The 23655-nt window shown below is 36.0% G+C and overlaps 1 protein-coding gene across 1 annotated transcript in view; it reads right to left on the bottom strand.

The window, feature by feature from the left end:
• Positions 1-23655, bottom strand: part of LOC120540126 (adhesion G protein-coupled receptor A1) — a 671523-nt gene that overhangs the window by 446880 nt on the left and 200988 nt on the right. Inside the window, exon 3 of the mRNA XM_039770625.1 lies at positions 1456-1527. Coding sequence (XP_039626559.1) covers positions 1456-1527 — 72 coding nt within the window. The remainder of the gene's footprint in view (positions 1-1455; positions 1528-23655) is intronic.

Here is a 23655-nt window from a genome sequence, read left to right as displayed (position 1 = left end):
CTTATTTATTTTGTGTTAGCTAAAGCTTATACAAGTACAGTATGTCCTATAATACTTACAGTAGGTAATGAAGAATTATACATGAGTTTTGGCTTTACACATTGCCAAATCCACCAATCCCCACATTTATTGCAACCCCATGTCTTACAGTTTTTATAATAATAGATTGGACATATTAATCCTTAAGCTGTTTATTGCAAAAATACCAAATACTGCACACCAATTGGTCAAGTCAGGTCGAACGTTTTACGAAAATCAGCAAAGGCTGCAAAGAAACTCTGCTGATTTTTGAACTTGCACTCCATGAGAACCCTCAGTGTCAGGACGCGGTCGACTGTAGACTTCTTAGGTGTAAAACAAGACTTCTATGGTCGCTGGTAGTTGAGCAAGTGATCATGAATCCTATTTGGGATGACTCTAGTAAGGCCATTACCCAGCACTGAGAGCAGTGTCATCCCCCTGTAGTTGCCACAATCTAGGCGATCACCCTTCCTTTTCCAGATAATGACAAGTCCCATTTTCCAGTCTGTTGGGATGACACCTGTCCCCCAAATGGAAGCAAAGATTTCTAACAATGCCAGGAGGACAGCCTTACCACCAGCGAGAAGAAGTTTATCCCAGATATCATAGATCCCTGCAGCCTTCCCTACACTCAGCTGGTTCACCACCTGCGCAATCTCAGTGAAATTGGGTGGATCATAGCTAATAGGAGGATTAGCCTCAAGATCCGTTGACCCAGAGATATCCAACATCCTAGCTGGAGGATCAGCTTTGAACAGCTGCTCAAAATAGCCATCACAGCAGGTCACAATTGCATCCAATTGGTCATCTGTGTTTTGTAAGAATTCAAGGATACCTATTATTTCCTGTCCACAATGCCAACTACAAAATTTCCATCAAGATTAACTATGAACCAAAAAATTTTTTAAATCTTTTATCTAAAATAGAATGTGACCAAACATGGGTACAGAATATTGACTAGGCAAGACACAAAAAGAAGAGTCAAAGAACAAGTGTTACATATAGTGTAAAATAAGTATAAGGCAGTTTAAGCAGCAAGGCAAGCTTCAAATGCTTCTGCAATCTCTGTACCCTCAGCAGCTTCATATTTAGAATGGTTGCTCTGCTCTTCAATATAAATGGATTATTCAGATGATTGGAGGGATTAGATTTTTTGATTTCTCTAGGAAATAGGCATTTCTAGCTGCAAAATATGTAACACTACTTTATGCATATATAAACAAATAAATAAAATAAAAATTAATAAATAAAAAATACTCACAGACTCAAAGGAGCATTATTTGTGTCATAATTGAAAATGGATATTTTACATTAAATGTACCTATTACTAATCATATAATCATTTGAAATTTCTTTAACCACCCCTTTTACGCTATTCTCCTTTTAATGAAGAGTTGTGCTGTCTCATGATGTTACAGTAAATTTAGTACTTACAAATACTTCAGCTCTGTCAATCCACGAAAAGCCCCAGGCTCAATGGTACTAATTAAGTTGTTCTTCAAATCCCTGAGAAAATTAAAAGAGAAAAGTTATTACGGTGTCATGAATGGTTATGTATAACAAACTTAAAATAAATAAAATAATAAATCTTAAAACCTTTAATAATATTATCGCAATTTTTGTGAGGAATTTAGTAACTCTTGCTAAAATTGGTTTAGCTGAATAATATTAAAATAATTGTAAACATGTTTAGAATTACAAGGTTAAAATTAATAAACATTTTGTTAAACTTTAAGAGAAATAATGACAAAGACAACAGCTTGCTGAAACACAAAAGTAACAAAATCACAATACTGTGTTATTAGTCACCTAAAATACATTAAGCGTACTGGTCTGTCTGTCTGTATGCCTTGTTGTCAGAACGGCTGGTGGTCTGTTTAAGGATGCCCAGTACTGCATGAGACATCCGCAGCCATCTGTACTCAACACTCTCCCAATCTTCATATTTAAAGATGCACAACTGAGTATGACAGCAGTTATCTCTGATAGACTGCATAAAGCAATTGTATAGTGGGGATTATTTCTGAGTCTGAACAGGTTTTGGTTGTTAGGATTTGAGTCTATGAGAGGGTTTTTGTATACGTTTGATGTTTTTTTTTTTGTTATTTTCTGACTATTTGTTTTTTCTTTTTTGTTTTAGTGGTTATAGAATTGCATGTTCACAAACTAATTTTCAAATTTCTAAATCTTGACAGAAAGAAGATCAGTTTTCTGTTTTAAGCATAGGAATACAAGCAAGACTTGGCTTACTGGGAGACTAAACCCAAGCTGTTAGGAAAATGATAGCTATGTTAAGAAAGATAGCTTTTTTAGTTTATGGAGAATCGGAAATGTTTAATGACATATTGTTTCAGAAATGCAATTCGAAATGTTTATGTAGAACTAAGCACAATATCAGTTAGGCAACTGTTTTTTCAAGAGGTGTGCAAATGAAAAGTCTTAGCTATAACAGTCTGCTAAATGGGTAGCATAAACAAAATGAAAACTGAAAAAGAGAGACAGAAAGAACATCATTTGAATAGGACTATCATAAAATATCAAAAGAAGGACGGGTCACCCTTCTCTTGAAATATATCTTATCCAAAGATCTTGACCATACATTGTTTTGCTCTCTCTTGTTAAATTAACCCTAGCCTGAATGAATCTATTAATTTTTTACATTTAAGAATTCTCATTTAAAGATTTACTAGTGTTGTTTCTTGTCCTAGAGTGTATATAAACACAGGTACAGTAACTCCAGTTTCTGTATTATATCTTGCCTGAAGAAGGGGCCTGAGTTGCCTCGAAAGCTTGCATGTTGTAATTATTTTAGTTAGCCAATAAAAGGTGTCATTTTGCTTGGCTTTTCTCTACACTGAAATGTAAACAAAGAAATCAGTATACAGTATCCCTGAATACTCTTATAGTCCTTTCCACAAAATAACAAGACAGGTAAAACTGAAAATCTGCCATTACTAACAAACATGGAGTACTCCAGCAGAAAGAGGACCATTTAATTGATTTTCTATCTTAATCACTTTTCTTTTTCTGTTCTCTCTTATTTTGATTTTTGTCCAGTCATCCCATCATCTAAGAAATGCTATTCTCTGGTACTTAGTTCTGAACTTGAACATAATACTTCAGGAAGAGAATTACAATTATGTCACCCTTTTTGTAGTTGCTTATAGAGTCTGTCTACTGAAATCTACAGAAGTGGACTAGGCACAAGATCCTCTTGGTGCATAATGAAATGGGGTTATCTAACCTTGTTCCTAAATCTGTGATCTGGATCAATTACTTCTGTGGAAACCTCTATATTTCCTGCACCTTCCTTCTGATTTACGATTATAGTTAGACCTCTTTTATTGTCAAGCCCCAGTCTTGGAGCATACCACTGCTGGTCACAACTCTATTCCCAACCTGACAACCTACTATAAATGCTGCTTTTTATCAAAATGCAAAGTCAATAATTTTAACTGAAACAACACCTTTTAAATTTCTACTATAGTTAAAATTGACAGATTTCCCTTTAAGCACATTATCTCAAATAGCAAATTAAATAAACCAACTGTTCAACTGTTGTAATATGTAAAACTACATTTAAAAAAAGTGTTACTGTAGGTATAATTAATTTTTACATAAGTAATATTTTCAATTATTTAATTTAAATTTTCAGTTCTTGAAAAACAGACATTTTCCCAGTGACAGCAAGCACAAATTTCATAACATTAAACTGCATGTTGCACAAGTTTAGATGAGGACTGTAGTTTGGTTTTCAGGAACAGGCTCAGTATTGACATATAAAATAAATTTAAATTAAAAGTTGAAAGGAACTCATACTTAAGAATTCATAAAGTATAAAAATATGACAAACATATATAAATTTATGCTTTCATTAAATTTGAAAAAAAAACTGTGCCATTGTAAAAATAACATTTTCCAGATTGATTCTATCATCTTTTTGTCTTAGTTTGCCCTTAATGTTCATATTTTCCAAAAGTAGTCCACAGAAGAAACATCTCACACTACAATGACATTTTTTTATTTTCCAAAATGAGAGTAAATATGTATTTTTTTCTTTAAAACTCCATTAAATACTGAATTCTGGACAAAGTCTACAAGTTATTTCCCAGGTTACAGCAACAGAATCACCAAACGAGAGATTTGTTTACTGCTCACTTTTGCCTCATCACCCTTTTCAGCCTGCCCAGAAGTATAAGTTATTAACTTAGCTACCAATTTTGGAAAAGGGCAAAACTGTTCCATCTTTACCTGACAGAAGGATTATGGGTCTATTAAAAATCTGTATATTGTGAACCTCCTTTCTTTGGTCACAGCATTAACCAAAAAGACCAGGGGTTCAGGAAAAAGGCTTTTTAACAAACTCAAGTGTCCAGGGGAGGGTATAAAAGGAGGAAAAGTATTACAAGAAAATGACAAAAGCTGACCCTTTATGATCCTATTGAGCACTGAATTATCTAATAGACACTTAACAGACTACACCCGAAGAACTTCACCCACAATAACCCCACCACCATAGCCATCAACAGCAAACACTCACAGCGAAACCAAAATACTTTCCTACAGCAAACTATCCTGGTTAACTTTCTGGTCAGTTCCTCAATATCTGCCAGGAAAAACACTTTGCCTTTGCACTCAGGCTTCAAGGCCCTAGTGTCCTTTGTAATGTATGACCCTGGAGTATTTACAGCGACACATTCAGCTCACTGTAATGCTCATCAGGGTCAGCGTCAGTCCTACAAGGAAAGTATGACTAGCTTCTGACAGCTCTCTCTGGTGTCCGCATTATCGTCTGGTGGCACTGGTCCTCAACATAAAGGAACAGGCCACCTAGAAGAAGCCTGGTAACCAGTTGCAACCTAATACTGATGTCTCACACACTGAGAAACTCTTTTTATGAGCTTTTTGGATTTAGCTATTCCCTAATGATCTTTTCAAAGGACTGCACCCGCCTTATGGTTGTAGTAAACAACTGGATCTCAACCAGGGAGTGCTCCAGACTAACTCAGAGACATGCCAGAAAATACTTTACAGTATTGCACAATGTCTTACTGTCCTTCACAAGATATACATTGCCAATAAAAAGTACTCACCCTTTTCAAAGTTTTCACATTTTTGTATAATACAACATTAAATCACAGTGGATTTAATTTTGCTTTTTTGACATTGACCCACAAAAAAAAACTATTCAATATCAAAGTGAAAACAGATTTCTATGAAGTGGTATAAATAAAATACAAATATAAAATTTAAAAAAATGATCTCATAAGTCTTCACTCCCTTCAAATCAGTATTTAGTAGATGTAAATTCGGTAGCCATGACAGCCTTGACTATGTGTGGACAGGTCAGCTTTGCATATCTTGTAGATGCTGGGCGGTATGACCAAAATTCTATATCACGGTATTTTTTAAAATTATACCGGTATCATAATATTCAGCAGTATTTTTTACCCATGCATGAGTGGATGTTAACCACATTTTCCACTGCAATTACTGCAGTATACTGGCTAAGAAAAATCTATTCCACTGTCATGAGAATTGTACATTGTACAAAAAAAACATTTTAATGTGCACAGAAGTATTAATACAGGTTTGCAAGGCCCCATAAAGTGATAGTTTTAAAGGGGTGGCACTAATGAAGAGAAGGAATCACATTGAATGACAGTTGCTGTCAAAATATAGAACCTTTTTTATTGAACAAATTTTGCAAACAACTTAAACTAAAATTTTGATAACATATTTTCAACCATCCAAAGAGGCATTTAGACTTAGTAAAATATCCAGAGGTGTTTGTCAAAAGTTGTATTGCACTGAACATGTCTTAGAAAAGGAATAAATAGTAAATATTTTTTGTAAACCAACTACACTTTCTGTTAATGTTAACAATCTCTGTCCACTGACACATTAAAGTGACTTTTTAAACAACGTTACCATCATTAAACTGCATAATATTTAAATTAATAAACAATAACAATAAAATAAATAATAGTGCAACTTCCAGTAATAATACTATTACTTCAAGACTTCAAGTCAAGGTGCATTACATAGTATTCACCAAATAAAAATAAAGTAAAACAAGTGTTACTTGGCGAGACATTTTTACCAACTTAACCATCATTAAGGCAAATTGCATTAACATGGACCTTGCTTCAAGCTAAGCTATATACATAAACTAGCAAAATACCCGTGCTTCGCAGGGGGGAAGTAGTGTGTTAAAAAAGTTATGAAAAAGAAAAGGAATCATTTTAAAAATAACGTAACATGATTGTCAATGTAATTGTTTTGTCACTGTTATGAGTGTTGCTGTCATATATATATATATGTATACACACAAACATATAAACATATATACATATACATATATACATATAAACATATCTGCATATACACTTATCTACACATACACATATCTACATATATACATATATATACACACATACACATACATATACACATGCATACATACATACACACACACACACACACACACACACACATATATATATATATATATATATATATATCTATATATATATATATATATAGCAGAATACCAAGGCTCAGAGAGGAGAAGTAGTGTGTTAAAGAAGTTATGAAAAGAAAAAGAAAAATTTTTAAAATAACGCACTATAATTGTTAATGTAATTGTTTTGTCATTGATATGAGTGTTGTTGTCATATCTATATATATATATATATATATATATATATATCTTGTCACGCATGCGCGAGTAGGAGGCCGTGGACGGACCTTAAACCGCTTCGAAAGACGTTCGCCAGCAGGGAGTGGCGGGGTACTAACCTTTCTCCTTTGTCTTCCAGGAAAAGAGATAGCCTTCCCGCAGTACGTCCACTTCCGCCCTTCCTCCGCCATCTTTCCTGACGCCAGCAGTCCCATCCTCCCTCACGGTTCCTTCCCAGCATTCCTCCACTTCCGCTCCTCCCTATAAAATGGCCGACACCTCTGAACGCGCGCTGCATTTAACTGTTTTGTTGATATCTTTGACCTTTTGTTTGCTTATTGTGGAGTGTTCGCAATATACAGGGCCGGAAAACCCCACCCTTTATACTGTCTGTGCTTTCTTTTACAATCTATATATATATATATATATATATACTGTATATATATATATATAGCAAAATACCCGCGCTTGGCAGCAGAGAAGTAAAAAGAAAAGGAAACATTTTAATAATAACGTAACATGATTGACAACGTAATTGTTTTGTCATTGTCATGAGTGTTGCTGGCATATATATATATATATATATATATATATATATACATGTGTACATATATATATATATATATACACACACACATATACTATGGGGTGCCAAACAGGCAAATACATTGATTTTATGAATATATAATGTCGGCGTCAGAATATATAACGTCAAAAATTGAATATATAAAGTCAAAACTTGAATATATAAAGTCACTGTCGGAATATATAAAGTCAAAACTTGAATATATAAAGTCAGCATCGGTATACATAAAGTCAAAATTTTTTTCCGAATATATAAAGTCAAAACCTGAATATATAAAGTCAGCGTCGGAATTTATAAAGTCATTCCTGATTATATAAAGTCAACAACGGAGTATATAAACTTACTCCTGAATATATAAAGTGAAAGTCAAAATCTATTGATTGAAACGACTTTGAACTGAACTAAGTTAACAAAAACGTATTCAGAAAAATAAATTAAAAAAACACTGTTCAGTTAATGTTTTGAAAATGATGCATGTGCCCTGCCCAGGATTGGTTCCTGCCTTGCGCCCAGTGTTGGCTGGGATTGGCCAGCGCTGACTTTATATATTCAAGATTTGACTTTATATATTCCGATGCTGACTTTATATATTCAAGTTTTGACTTTATATATTGCAGCGCTGACTTTATATATTCAAGTTTTGACTTTATTTATTCCGACAGTGACTTAATATAATCAAGTTTTGACTTTATATAGTTAAATTTAGTCATCATTGCATAACTTTTTCTTTACCATAGAAATTTAAAGACTAAATTCAACTTTCATTCCTAACAAAGATATTTCTGGCGACTAACTAGAACCTACTTATATCCAAATTCGAGCTATTGAGCTGTCGCCTGCCTGCCTGAATAAGTCACCCTCGCCGCTCTTACTTTTTACCGCTCATTTAATCATGGCTAGTGGCGGAAAAATTATAAAATGGAAGGAGGATTACACTGAGTATGGCTTTACCAAAACAATTATTGATGGCCAATCGATTATTCATAAAGCTTCAATTGGTGATCTGTTTTTCTGTGTTAACCTGATATTTTTTCATACTTCTTCTCAAACCAAGGGGGTGCAAGGGTAAAATGAATCGGGAAGTGCTGATCAATGTAATCGGTGTACCAGGAAATCATGCATTGACAGAAGTTCCCTTTTGCTTGTAATGCAAAGTGTGATTAAATGCGTGATTTATTAATGCGTTATGGAGCACATGCGAAGCTTCTCAGCTTTGCTTGTGCTAAGAAAAGGAAACATTTTAAAAATAACGTAACACGATTGTCCATGTAACCTTTTGTAAGTAGTGCCTGGAGGATTCAGTGTGGAGAAACTGTAGAGACAGCGTGTGTATTAACTTGTGGATTTTTCTGTGAGTATTTGATGGCAGAGTCACAAAGTCGCTTCCTTAACACTGCGTCAGCTGCGGAGCTCAGCTCAGCGCGAAATGAGGTGAATGGGAGGGGAGATGATGACGTGACTCCCCACCCGCCTTAACTGTCAATCCCCACAAACACAGTCTCGGAATTTGCATAAGCACAGCCCTTCACCTGCAATTTTAACTTAGTTACAAAGTGATCAAAACTCTCGTTTATATCCTGCGTCCTCTCATTAAACTTGTATCCCGCATTACCCGTGGCCATATTTCGAAATATGTTGTCAGTTCTGCCCTCTTACTCTTGAGCATGCAACGTACAGTTGGCCATCTGAACAGTAATCTTGTCTCAAATCTCACAGCTTGGATTGCTGCTGTCATAATCGGTTTGAGTTTCATGCTTTGTTTCAATTACGACAGTATTTGCAGGATGTGACATTTGGCATCTGTCAAGCGTTGTAAGTACACAACCGGTTTCATCGATAAAATCACATCCAGCTTTTGAGAGTTTAAACATTCAGAAACATCAAAGTGTCCACTACTGAAATCGTCACCTGTGAATCTAAGATGTTTAAGAGGCATTGCCGGTTGTCGAAAGGTGTAAAATATTTGGCCATTTCGGCACACTTGAAAGCGACAACTGAACAATTCAGTGGCAGCCATCAACTCACATGACTGTTGAAAAGTTCAATATGGCAGCCGACAGTGGCATCATACCACCGAAATAAGTACATACATTGGTTTCGGTTAGTGCAGGGAAGCTGCCTACCAAATTTCGAGAAGATGGGGCCATAAATAAGAAAGTTCAACATGGCGAACGTTGTTGACCGTTAAGACCATCACGCGTAGAATTTCGAAATGAAACCTGCTTAACTGTTGTAAGTAAGGTGTAAGGAATGAGCCTGCCAAATTTCAGCCTTCTACCTACACGGGAAGTTGGAGAATTAGTGATGAGTGAGTCAGTCAGTCAGTGAGTGAGTGAGTCAGTGAGGGCTTTGCCTTTTATTAGTATAGATAATAAAACTGCAACTTGCATTTATAATACTACTAGCAAAATACCCGCACTTCGCAGCGGAGAAGAAGTATGTTAAAGAAGTTATGAAAAAGAAAAGGAAACATTTTAAAAATAACGTAACATTTGCTTTCTATTAATTTCAGTCCTTCACCAGCAATTATTTAATGTTAACTTAGACCAGGCACTTAAAAGTTTCTCTCGCACTTTTGCTAAGTTTGTGCCAAACAATATTCTATCTCTGACCATCTCATCTTCGTTTGCAAAAGCACAGTCCTTCACCAGCAATTTTAACTCAGTTACAAAGTGATCAAAAGTCTCGTTTATACCCTGCGTCCTCTAAGTAAACTTGTATCTCGTGAATATCGTATTTGTCTTAGGCATGAAAAACACCAGAGGCAGCGTGTCTATGAACTTAATTTAAACTTAAGCTTTACACCTTGCTTTCCTATTCGTTTGCATAAGCACAGTCCTTCACCAGCAAGTTTAACTCCGTTACAGCAATTTTAACTCTGTTACAAAGTGATCCAAAGTCTTGTTTATACCCCGCGTCTTCTCATTAAACTTGTATCTTGCGAATATCGTATTCATCGTAGGCATGACAAACGCCAGCAGCAGAGTGTCTATAAACTTAATTTAAACTTACGGTTTACACCGTGCTTTGTTTCCGCAGTAGCTGCACTTATGAATATGCTTGTATGCGTCACTTGCTTAATATTCTTTTGCTGTCTTCTCAATTGTGTAATGCGTTTTTTTGTTCAGCACTCTTTGGAGCTCTTCCTTGTTCTCTGCATACTGCGTGTACAGTCAGTTCACGTGAGCTGCTTGGAGTACATGCATCGAAGGTTCTCAGCTGTGCTTGTGGTATCTTGTGCGATCTTGCGATGTCCACGGCTTTATTTAATGTTAGCTAAGACCCGGCACTTAAAAGTTTCTCTCGCACTTTCGCTGAGTTTGTGCCAAACACTAGTCCATCCATGACTATCTCATCTTTGTTTGCATAAGCACAGTCCTTCACCCGCGAATATTTAGCGGCAGCGTGTCTATTGGATTGCTGCCGACGGACGGCCTTATATGGGCAGGCACTCAATTACGTGGGAGGCATTATGATGCGGCACGCATAGCTGCAGGCTATGGCCGTATATTTGTACGAAAGAAGGTTCCAGTTATGACTGTTACGCGTAGAATTTCGAAATGAAATCTGCCTAACTTTTGTAAGTAAGCTGTAATGAATGAGCCTGCCAAATTTCAGCCTTCTACCTACATGGGAAGTTGGAGAATTAGTGATGAGTCAGTCAGTCAGTCAGTCAGTCAGTGAGGGCTTTTCCTTTTATTAGTATAGATTTGTGGTATAGCCCTACGGAATCGTAGCACAGCCACAATAAAGAAAAAAAAATACAGACACAGGGAAATAAAAAAAACTATAAGTCGAGAATAAAGTTGACATGTTGACTTTATTCTAGACATTTCCACTTTAATCTTGACACTTATGCTTCTCGGCACAGGCAACAATCGCCGCACAGAATCCATTCACTTCATGATATTCCTGCTCTCTGAAAATTTAGAGTGCTAAGATAAATATAAGATATCATTTTCAGGATGGAATGCATTAAAGCATGTATTAAGCATGCACAGTAGTGTGGCACTAGTGCTGCTCCCTTGCAGTAAGGGGTCCTCAGGTGTTCGCTCAGTGTAGAGAACTTTATGCAGTTGTGACGAGACTCTAAAAAACTGGATGTATGAATGGGTATTGCACAGGTTTAACTTAAATATTGTGTAAATGTTTGGTTCATGATCTGGTGTTCAGAGACACAAACACAGAATTCAATGGATGTTCATCTGAGCGGGCTTTCTTTATTGCATGTCTGCTGTCTCTGTCTGATGTACCAAACCCCCAGTTCCTATCCTTCCTTTTTCTTTCTCCACATAACCAATCACCACACGATAAACGTCTTTGTGAAATTAAAACTAGTTATAAACTTAAACCACGGAGTGTTCAGAACTTTAAAAAAAAATCTTCGTTATACATGTTTAATTATGCTAACCATTCAGGGTTGCACCCATCCCAGCAAGCATTGTGTGTGAGGCAGGAGCAAATCCTGAACGGGGCATCAGCACATCGCAGGGTGAATATGAGTAATACATATACTGGCAGGGTTAATATAGCATAACAAACCCCCACATCCTGCATGTCTTTGAAAGGAAACTGAAGCACGGAAAGTAAACCCACCAGAAAAACATGCAAATTCAAAGCAGGGAACACCTGGGACACCTTTGCTGCGAGGCAGCAGTGCAACCTCCACGCCACCATGCCCCCACATGATTAATACATGCTATAACGTATTTCATCATGAAAATTATGTCAAGTACTTATCTTAGCATTCTAAATGTTCAGGGAGCAGGAATATCATGAAATTAATGTATTCTGTGTGCTGCCTGCGCCTCCTCTTAGTGCAAGAGGAAGTCAGTTTAAGAAGCATATAGCGATTAACATGGCTCCAGGAACACAACACAAAGCATTTAATGTGCTACATAACATATGACGGGGTTTGAGAAAATCTAGTAAATTAAATATTCATTTTAAGATGAAGCTTAGTTTACGATGTTCTACTTTAATAACAAATTACGAGAATAAAGTCAACATGCCGACTTTAATCTTGAAAAACAGCGTGAATAAAGTAGAAATGTCGAGAATAAAGTCAACATGACGACTTTATTCTCGTCATAAACGTTGAGATTAAAGTGGAAATTTTGAGAATAAAGTCAACATGTCACACTATTTCACAGTACCCAGGTACATTACACAGTATTGAAAAAAATAAAACAAGTACAACTTGGCTTACAGTATTATCCAGTAGTATAAAAACAGTATTCACACATTTGAACATAATGGTCCACATCCAACATTTTAAATCCAAAGTATCTCCAGACAACAGACATGACTCCTTTTTCCAGCAAAAGTTCTTCTGTGTCATCATGTTCAACTTTATCGTCTGCTACAGTTTCAGTTTCGGAATGATCTCTGTCCATTTTCACCACGCAATACCTCCACTACCGCATGTACTCCGTTGCATGCCTGTTTAGCGGTGTAGCAGTGAAAAAGGTCCCCCTTAAACAGTTTCCCGCTGCGCCACGTTCCAAACATTGTTTAAGTAATTTAAACCGGTGTTGCAGTATAAGAAAAATTAATATCATAACAAAAATAAAAAACGTTTTTTGGTATGAGCCGGTATACCGTCCAGCACTAATTTCTTGACACTGCAGCTTTTCCCCATTGTTTTTTACAAAACTACATTAATTCTGACTGCATAAGGATCGTATGTGAACAGCATTTTTCAAGTCCACTCACAAATTCTCAACTGGATGGAGATATGGACTCTAACTCAAACACTCCAGGACATTAACAATGTCATTATTAAGCCATTCCTGTGTAGCTTTGGATTTATGCTAGTGGTTGTTGAAGTGCTGGTAAACACATCTTCTCCTAAGCTGCAGGTTTCTTGCAGACTACATCAGATTTACCTCCAGGAAGTCACTGTAAGTTGCTGCATTCATTTTATCCTCTAACCTCACAAGCCTTTCAAGGCCTATCTTTTTTATAATGTGCAGAATTTGTTTATGCCAAACATGATATTTAGTTTAAAGGCCAAAAAGCTAAAATCTGGTCTCTTCATGCCATACAGTATTACCTTTGGAGTCTTACATAGGCTTTCTATCAAACTCAACTTAAGAGTTCATAAGTGGTTTTTTTTAACAGTGACTTTTTTGCCAGTCTCACTTAAAGCCATGACTGGTAAAGTACCCAAGTAGAAGTTGCTCTATGTGCAGTCACACAATCTCAGCAACTAAAGCCAGTTTTTGTGACCAGCTTTCACTAAGCAGATTTACAGCTGTGAAATACACTTTACACTTCTTAATAACTGGACTCCAAAGACCATGATACTGACTCCCCACAAACTGGAGATTCCAGATTAGATGCATTCATACTATCAATTGCAATCCATTGAATACAGACTGCTGATTTCTGTTTAACTTATTATGTGACTTCTTAAGCAATTAGCTGCACCAGCGATAATTTAAGTGTGTATTAATAAAAGGGGTGAATACTTATGTAATCAATTATTTTGTGTCTTATACTTGTAATGCTTAAATAGTAATAAGCATCTCTTACTGCTGTACTAACAAAGAAGTCGCTACAACGAACCACACTAACCTGATTTCTTTTTCGTCTGTCATAGTCTTGAATAAAAGCGCACTTGTTCTGTTATATTTATACCTTTTGTGAAAGTACTTATTTGATATTTGGACTTCAGACTTCACACATTATACACTTCATGTCTACATTTTCTCATTAGTACTAAAACATAGAAAAAGTTTGTCTTTTAGGTATGTGTTCAGCATTTCTTGCATTTCCTGTCATCCTACACTTACATAGATCTTTGTAGACACGGAACACACATGAAATGCACGTGTTCCAAACAACAATATTTTTTTAGCCCATAAAGCTCTAGGTACTACTTCACTCCCCGATAAACCAGATTTGACCTGGGAGAGGTTTTTGCAGTTTCTATGGCGGTGGGAGGATGGGATAGTAGGCTGCTTGCTGCTTGGGATTATCGACACATTTACAAGACAAAAGACGCTGACGGAGAGGTGCGGGCGGATTTAAGGTGGGCCGGATTTTTTTAAAAAGCTTTGGTAATTCTACTGCTAAAACCTCATACCTCCAAGACAGTTTAAAAATCCTATTTAGGCTTTTAAGAATCTGTTTATTCCAGTACACCACAAAATGAAACTGCACCGGACCTCTTGAACTTTGAATGCAAGGCAAGGACCAACTCTGGATAGGAAACACAGTCTGAAGGCCTTAATACACAATATTCTGCAAAGAATAATCTAGCTGTGTTTCTATGCTTAATAGAAAGTCATGTCCAGAACATATTTAACTGAAGAATAAAAAAGTTGCAACTTATGGCATACAATAGAAATTTAAAAAAATAACATTTTTATGACAGCCATGCTAGTTTACAGTGAAATAAAGCACAACAGATGAATTGGTTAAAACAAAAAGGTCAAACTATAATACCAATCTACATTGAGTTTGAAAAATAAATCATAATGATCTAACTTGTTTGAAGCAAGTAGTGTTATGGAGAACACTGACTTATTTGTTAAATGGCTGTAATACCTGATGCATGTTTCTTCAAATTGATTTTTAAAGGTCCAAGTTCTTGTTATTGTCAGTCTTTACATTCAAACATCACAAACAACAAATACATGCTGTAAAAAATGTTTACAAACATACTAAAACGATAATCATCCCAAGCTTCTTTACAAATATTAAGCTATGACAATTTTTCATCACAAATATGAAGTTAGTAACTACTAATGCTTAATGATCCCTAGTTAAGTATTCCAACAATTTCTGAATATAGAGCTCCATGCTAGAGAATAGACAAGGGAAAAATGTGTTACAGCATAAAGTGAATAGAATTATACAGTATGATGACTTATTGAAAGTTAAAACAAAATTTAATATGGCACATAATTTTCATCTATCTGTATTATCCTTGTATTTATATGCTTTTAATGCCTGCATGTAGTCTACAAACTGTATTGCAAATAAACTGAAAACACAGATGTTGTTAACTTGTTAACATTTCACAGCAGGGCAATTGCTTCACATTTTCTTAACTGGTGTTTCAGAATAAGGTGTTGTAATAATGACAAAAATAATATACTGTTCAGATGAAGGGGAAGTGAATATGTCAAGGGCAAAACTACTAATCATTTCTGCCATCACACACCTTGTCAGAAAACTGAGATACAACACACTGAGCTCTGGTCTTGTTGACCTACTGCCAAGTTATCTTCTGCTGCTAGAAGCAGCAGAGTCAGCCAATCTACTGCTGTAGTTCTCAAGGTAGATAAAATGATGTCTCAATTTGATCTTAGCCTAAAGGCTAAGAATGAAATAATCAGATCTGTGTTTCCCAAAAGTATATATGCCACCTTTTCTCAGTATTGTCCAAAGTAAAAAATGAAATTATAAAGGTATGCTGTAGACTATTTTAAAAGAACATTTTTTAACTGAATAAGCAGATGACAGTATTACAGAATGCTGCAAAATTGTTCAGCATTTGCTTAAGTACTTGATCAGCTCCCCCTTCAAATCGAACTAGCTAGTTTACACAGAATACTTAGTTCCTTAGTTTTTGGACTTTGCTCAAATGATGCTTGTTATCTCTTGTTATCGCTTGGCAGCTTGTGCACAGTTAAAATGTCCAAAAAATGGCTGATCCTGTGCTCTGACACCTAAAGGTCGCAATTTTCATCTCTGGGGATTAACAAGTTATATAAAAAAGACTTGGTATGAAAACTGACCTTGATCTGCTGAACTTTTAATTTACTTAGGGTGCCTGAGTCTCTAGTGTTTTTTTTTACTTTAATGGCTTTATCATTTTTTTTGATGATAGTACCTCTGTGAAAAACATCTCTTACAAAGAAGATTACTACAAAAAAGGCAGGCATGGTTATACAGTATTTGTTAGATTTTCACAATCAACAACAATGATCAAAATGACAGACAAAAAATACTATGGAATTATGATTTGCATAAGAGTAGTAGAATAATGAATGAAAAGCTCAGCTTTTGGTTCACCAAGGCATTTTTCTACATTATAGGACCCTGTTCATGGTGTATGAACCACAAAGGAAGCCAAATGAGAATAAATACATGGAACGCAGTGGGTCAGTGGTTCTGGTTCTTTTTAACAATGGAGCATAGAAAATTACCAGAAGCACCTTTTTCTTGCCTATGACATCACTTTTTACTTATGATTTGCTCAGAATAGGCAAGAAACATGGCCAGATTAGAACATTACTAGGAAGAAATGGGATGTGCAACTATTACAGCAGTGATAAATCGTTGAAAATGACTGAAATGATAAATTGTTTCATTAGTATGAGAGGCCAAAGTCTGTACTTGTATTGATATATGATAAAGGGAACACAATTCATGGATATATTCCATAAATACTTGACTGAAAAGTTTAATTTATTAGCAGATAAGTCTTTTTAGTCTTTCACCCTCAAGCATACTTCACAACTTCCAAAGCAGCAAACAGACTACTAATCAGAAGCAAAATGTAGCATATTATTTATTTTTCACTTTCATTAAAATACTTACCTTCAAAGTTTCAGCACGTTGAATGTCAGTTCATCATTTATGATTTTCTAACTCTAATCACAATCATTTAACAGAATAAACAATTACATAGATTGCCAGTGAATAGACAAAGCCAAAAGCACAGTAGAACAGATTCAGAAAAGTAAAACTTGTAATAAATAAGCATATGATTTTTAATAAGCAAAATTTAGTTGGAGAATGTATTCATTTCAAAAACAAAAAATCAAAGTCCAAGCATACCAAACTTCTTTAATTACCAAAAAACACATTACCTAACTTTGATCTGTCTATCACTGTCTTTGTGGAGTTAAATGTTTTCAGATTCATTTAGGTTTTTCTGAACCATCTGGTTTCCTCTCATATTATATTAAAGATGTTTGTGTTAGGTAAAGGAGGGGTAACAATGGAAATAGTAAACAACACTGACCAAGCATATGTGGCACAGCCAGGATCATCAATTAGCAGCCTATGGAGCATAGCACCATTTTTCTTAGTTATGTTTAATTTTTTTAGAATCTATAAATACCAGACATCTATAAAATCAAGCACATGTAGAAGTTTTAAAAAGAGCAGGTGGTGAATTCAATTCAGAAAAGCATGTGAGGAGTGAGAGAGAATTCATGACAAAATAAAATAATTTACTCCATATCTGCAACTTTAAAGTCAGCACCTAGAAGCAGGGCAAGCAGAAAGGTTCTTTATTAAAATCAAAGGGGCACAGACAACTCAACAGGACTCAACACCAGCACTTAGAGCAAAAGAGGCAGTCAGGCAGGCGTTGTCATATGTCATACCCGCAACCATATTCTTCACCCCGACGTGTCTATTATTCCTCCTCTCTGAATTCTGCTTAATCGAAATATGGAACATACAGCAAATGCACAATTGCATCACTTCTGTTTTATCTATCAGTTCATCAATGGCTCAAAATGCATGATCATTCTGACTAACGCCATACATGACTTTAAATATTCTCTGCTAAGACCTGAACACAATCTGACAGATGTGACGGAGGCACCTGTTTAAGAGATTCAATAACATTCTATAGATTTCTCACTAGCAACATAAAAAAACTATACAATTGTATACATTAACATCTGCACATTGGTAAAGGCATTTTGTGTTTAACCAGTATCCATGTAGTTTGAGGTGAAGCAGTTATTGGTGTTTCTTGTTTAGTTAGTGAATATGTGGGTAATTTCCTACTCTGATCAATTTTGTTCCTGAGGCATTGATATTCCTACAATAAGCCTCATACCATGATGAATAAGATTAACTGAATGTTCCTTGCTTCTGAATATAGTGCAACTCAGCTTCACTTTATAAGTTTTTATGATAGTAACTGTTTCAGTGCAAATTAAACAGGTTGGCTAAGTATTTCAAAATGATGGCATCATAACTGAAGTCATTGTACTTGGTAACATGTTTTCTCTTAAGACATTTTGACAGACACTTCGGCCAGCTAACTCAACTAGCTAACTTGCAGTGTGAATTGTGAATATTACTTCCTAGCTAAGCAGTAAAATTTACTTGATTGGGTAAAACCACTGTTGATTTTCATGAGAAAAAATACAAATTTAAATGATTTGAGTTTGATTATTTGAAATAACACCATAATAAATTCAGTGCAGTGATTTCTTATTTTGCATGTATATAATTCTGACAGGTTTAAAGTGATTTAATCTGTCTGTGATGTGAATGATTTGATGATGAGAGTGTCCAGAAATGAATAAGGGAATGTGCCTGTTAAACTGTATAGGTTGTCTGACTTGGTTGGGGTGGATGGACAGGCCACAAGTCTTGACCCAAAGTGTATTTTATCTGCAAGAATTTGCCCTAAAATGAAATCTTTTAATCTTTTGATGTACCATGATGCACAGGGTAGAAGAATAGCAAACACTGTAATTTGAAAATAATATCACATGCGTACATGAAGGAAACAACTAAACCTGATTTTCATTAAAGAAAATAGTAAACATACAAAGGTGTTACTTTGAGGTGGGAATCAACAGAGATCTCTCAATTCGAAATTGCAAAAATTTTTGCCGTAAAATATTATGATTGTCAGAGTATTGCTATTTACTGATGTTTTTTTTTTTCTTTAAACTGAAAAGAGAGTTTCTTTCCAACATCATATTTTCAAGTCATAACAATGGAAATGTATGAAATTTCACATTGACAGTCAGGTGCATTGTTTACACTGGGGTTGGCAATCAACCTGTACTGTGGAAGATCCAACGATTTCTGCTTTTGCTGCAAAGTTTTAAGGACTTTGGTGCTTCTATGGTTAAACCCAGTGACTTGTCTTACACTTCCTAGGAGCATCACACCAGCTGGTAGTCTGACAAGTGTTGAGCCACCTAGGTTAATACTTTATGTGCACATAGCATTTAACATAAGGAGAGCCAATCATCTGAGCTGCAACAAGCATATCCGTCATAATGATGTGACTAATACCGGCTCTTTTTCTTCAAATCACTATTCCTCAGTGACATTACAAAATAGCTAGGTCGTGTTATCCCCGGTATGAGTTTCATGCATGACTAAGGTTTGTAGGACACAACAGGGGAAAAAACATCAGTTATATGATGTAATGTTATTGTAATATAACACTGTGTGGCTCTCAAAGTCCATGAATTCTACGTCAGGGCAACAATATCTGCTTAACTGAATAACTGTTTTAATTTCAATTTTGCCTTGTATATTTCGAGAACTACTGTATCTGAGAAAAAGCATTGCAATGGAATAAACCACCTCAGCTCAAAAGACTGAATCATGTTCTCAACCACAATGTATGGGCGAAGGTCCCTGCAAATAAAATATGCAATTGACTTGATTATCTGTTTTGCCCTGCACAATACTGAGGAATTTATTTATAGTTGTTTTCAGATATTGTCGGGCTTGGCATTCTGTGGGCTTGGCGATATCAGAGTCTATCTCTGGATTGCGTTGAGCAAGATGCATGTGAATATTAGTGGTGTTAACACAATACTTGACACTTCCATGGCAAATTTTACCGTAGGCCGTAGTCATCTTAAGATGTTCACTTACTTTGTGAAATCTAAAGTGAGTCCAAGCTTTAGACTTAAATTGAGATGGTGCTTTATAAATCTGACAACCCTGATTAGTTATGTTCTCGTTTTGCACTGTTTTCAGGACGTGCTCCATCAAAAAAATGTGTCCATTTGCAGCAACCATGTATGGACATTATCACAGCATTTAAATATAAATACTATGCATTCTAATTACAATATCTACATTAGCAAACTGTTATTAAGGCAACAGGAAATGTTAACTGTCGATATGTGTAGTTGTACACAGTTAAATTTTGCTGATTGGAATGTCAGCATTTTTTTTTCATTTAAAAATTTATTTTTAAATCAGCCTGGTAATCCAATAATCACCATACATCAGAATCATGATTTGTAAATAGCTTTTTTTACCTTAACCTTGTTTTTACTGCATTTCTTTAACAATGGAAACATAAACCAAGAAACAAAAATGCACAAACAGGTAAGGTAAATATGCCCAGTTTCCCAAAAATGCAATAAAAAACAAACTACCAGAATTAAGACTCTATAAAATGGTGGAACACAGATTACATTTTTATTACATGAACAATATATGGATGATTTAACAGTTCGATGCTAAGACAGAATATATATAAAATCTTTAGAGATTGCTTGTAAATGTAAACTAAATAGAAATACAAATTAATGTTTATTAACAAAAATGGCCAGAGGGATTGGATTTGGGAATTTAAACAAAAAAGCACATTGTCATTCTATAACATTTACAAGAAAAAGTAGACAATAAGAATTCAAAAATGTCCAAAACCAAAGAACAGAAAGTTAATAGGGTTTTGGAAGACAATGGAGCTATATAATGAGGCAAAGTAAGTCCATTTTACAATTACAATTGTGCTACATGCTACGGACATGCTCAAAAAATACATGTGTAAGGCCACAAAAAGTGCATGCAGACATGTCCGTGCCAAATAAATAACATTCGACGTTTTGAAGAAATCATTTTATGACACGATTTACCTTTATTTATTTGCTTACTTCCTAAAGCCTAAAGTCACAAGTAGTGTGCAGAGGGCATGCTCAAAAATGTGTGTAACGCCACGAAAATTGCCTGCTGACACTTTAGTATGCAAGCAATGGTATGTGCATTCTTGCTCCGATGTACAGTAGAAGGGAGCTGAGTTTACCTCTGTTACAGTGCGTCTATGTAAAAACAGCAGTATCAGATGCGGGGGTGGGGTGTGTTTGGGCTCGTAAACGCAGCTGAGATAATAAAACTGACTAAAAAAAAAAAAAAAAGATGACCTTTACAAGTATCATAAATTACACCGGCTGTTACAGACTGAAATCAAATGTATGTTTTTATTCTAAAATAGTAAGACTAAGAGCAGTTTACTTCTCAAAACAGAGTGGTGCGGGATCGAACTCGCAACCTTTTGATTCCCAGTCAGCAGCTGATATATTGCACCACAGAGGCAGTGATAATAAATGGGTGTCAATGTCGCATGTTAAGGCAGCTTTTTGTTTCTGCAGTTATATTTTTGAATAAAAGCGCAATTGTTGTGTTAGATTTGTAGCTTTTGTGAAAGTTGGTGTGTTCCAAACAACGATCTATTATTTCCACTCTAAAACTCCACTTCACATCCCAGAAAATCAATCAAGGCATGAACTGGGAGAAGTTTGCGCATGTTCTAAGTCGGTGGGGGGATGGAATAGACGGCTGCTTGGAGCCTGATTTTTATCAGTACATTTAGATGACAAAAGACGCTGGTGGAGAGCTGTGAACAATTTTAAGAAGCGATTTAAGGTGGGATGGATTTACGAGTTTTTTCGCAGGCTCTGGTAATTCTAGTGTTAAAAAAATGAATAAGTAAAAGTAAATCAGTCAAACCATGCAAAGTGCTGAATTATGCAGATGATTATAAAACATGTCTAGCTTACATTAAAAGCAAAATAAGACAAAATCTATTGGTAATATAGCTGTTATCTTTGACACAGATCTATACCTTAGTTCACACTTTACTGTACAATATACAGTGGAACCTTGGTTCATGAACGTCTCGGTTCACGTACAACTCGGTTCACGACCAAATAGTTCTCCAAACTTTTGCCTCGGTTCACGACCACACTCTCGGTATATACGAACAAAGCCAGTTTCCCTTTCGGTTTGTGCACGCCTATGATTTCCCCATGTGTTGCATTGTTCTCAGTCAGACGTGCCTGCGAGCTGCTGAGAGAGAGAGAGAGCTAGCCATGTGCCTGCCTGCCTGCTGCTGATGGGGAGGGGGATACAGCAGAGAGAGAGCGAGCCGCGTGCCTGCTTGCTACTGACTTCAGGGGCTACAGCAGAGAGACAGCGAGCCGCGTGCCTGCCTGGCTGGTTCATTTAAGCAGAGCCGCTCCCTGTTCATTGTTCTCAGTCAGACGTGCGTGCTTTACTTGCGCTGTCTTTGTGCTCTACAGTATTTCGTGTGCTTTGGCAGTTAACTATGGATTCTAAGCAACTGAAAAGTGGTGAGAAGAAAGTTTTGAAGAAAATTGAAATCGAAGTAAAGAAAGAAATTATTGAAAGGTTTGAGCGTGGCGTTCGTGTTACTGATCTTGCCGCCGAGTACAAGAAGTCAAAATCTACGATTTAGACTATTCTAAAGCAGAAAGAATCTATTAAAGCAGCTGATATTGCAAAAGGAGTTACAGCGTTAACCAGGCAAAGGCTTCAAGTGCTGGAAGAGGTGGAAAAACTGTTTACCAGTTTACTCATTTACCAATTTGAGAACCCTCATGCTTTCAAGCAGCACAATGTAAACAAAGCCAGATGTGCAGGGCAAACACAAAGGGTTGGGTCACAAGGACTTTGTTTTTGGAATGGCTGCATGAGGCTTTCGCTCCCACCAGCTAAACAACTAAAAACACCAGAAACCCAAGAAATCACAAGAGAGAAAACAACTGAAGGAAAACATCCCTCCATTGTGGAGCCAGACTCTTCCTCCTCACTTCATGCCAGAACTCGACTCATGCAAGGTTAGTTTTTTTGGTGATTTTTGTATTATGGATTTTTCAAAAGTTAATTTTTCAGTTCATAGCGTGAATTGTTGCAATGTTACTTTTCTATTTTTTCAAATGTTCGCTTTTTTTCCTGTGCTTAAAACTCATTAAAGTGTTTACAGATGGAGTTGTTCATAGCGTGATTAGTTGCAATGTTACTTTTCTATTTTTTCAAATGTTCCTTTTTTTCTGCTGTGCTTAAAACTCATTTTAAAAAAGTGTTTACAGCGATCGGGCTGTAAGGCTAAAATAGCGTGATCTTGTTACTTTTTTGGTTGCTTGTGGTTGGTTTTTAAATTAAAGTTCAGATTTGTTCAAATGTTCCCCTCTGTTCAGAGAGAGAGAGAGAGAGAAAGCGAGAGAGCGCGTGCTGCTGACAGAGGGGGGGTGTGCTACAGAGAGAGAGCGCGAGCGAGCCTGCTCGTGTAGCTGAGCAGGGAGCCTGGGTGTTTTGTGTCAGTGTTATTCAATGTTTTTACATTAGTTTACTATTACACTGTGCATTCTATGGTGTAATTAACTGCATTTGTGCTTAATCTTTACATATTTACATACAGTTCGTACGGTCTGGAACGGATTAATTGTATTTACATACAATCCTATGGGGGAACTTGCTTCGGTTCCGAGGTTCCAATGTATAGTAAATGATAGTGTTTTCCTTCTATTTAAAAAAGATAAGTCACAATGCTGATATCAGGTAGGCATAAAATTGATTTGAAAATACAAAATATAATGCTATA

This window comes from Polypterus senegalus, chromosome 1 (assembly GCF_016835505.1).
Source record: "Polypterus senegalus isolate Bchr_013 chromosome 1, ASM1683550v1, whole genome shotgun sequence".
Classification (NCBI taxonomy): Eukaryota; Metazoa; Chordata; class Cladistia; order Polypteriformes; family Polypteridae; genus Polypterus; species Polypterus senegalus.
The sequence above is the reverse complement of the archived record's forward strand: the minus strand, read 5'-3'. Positions and strand labels throughout refer to the sequence as shown.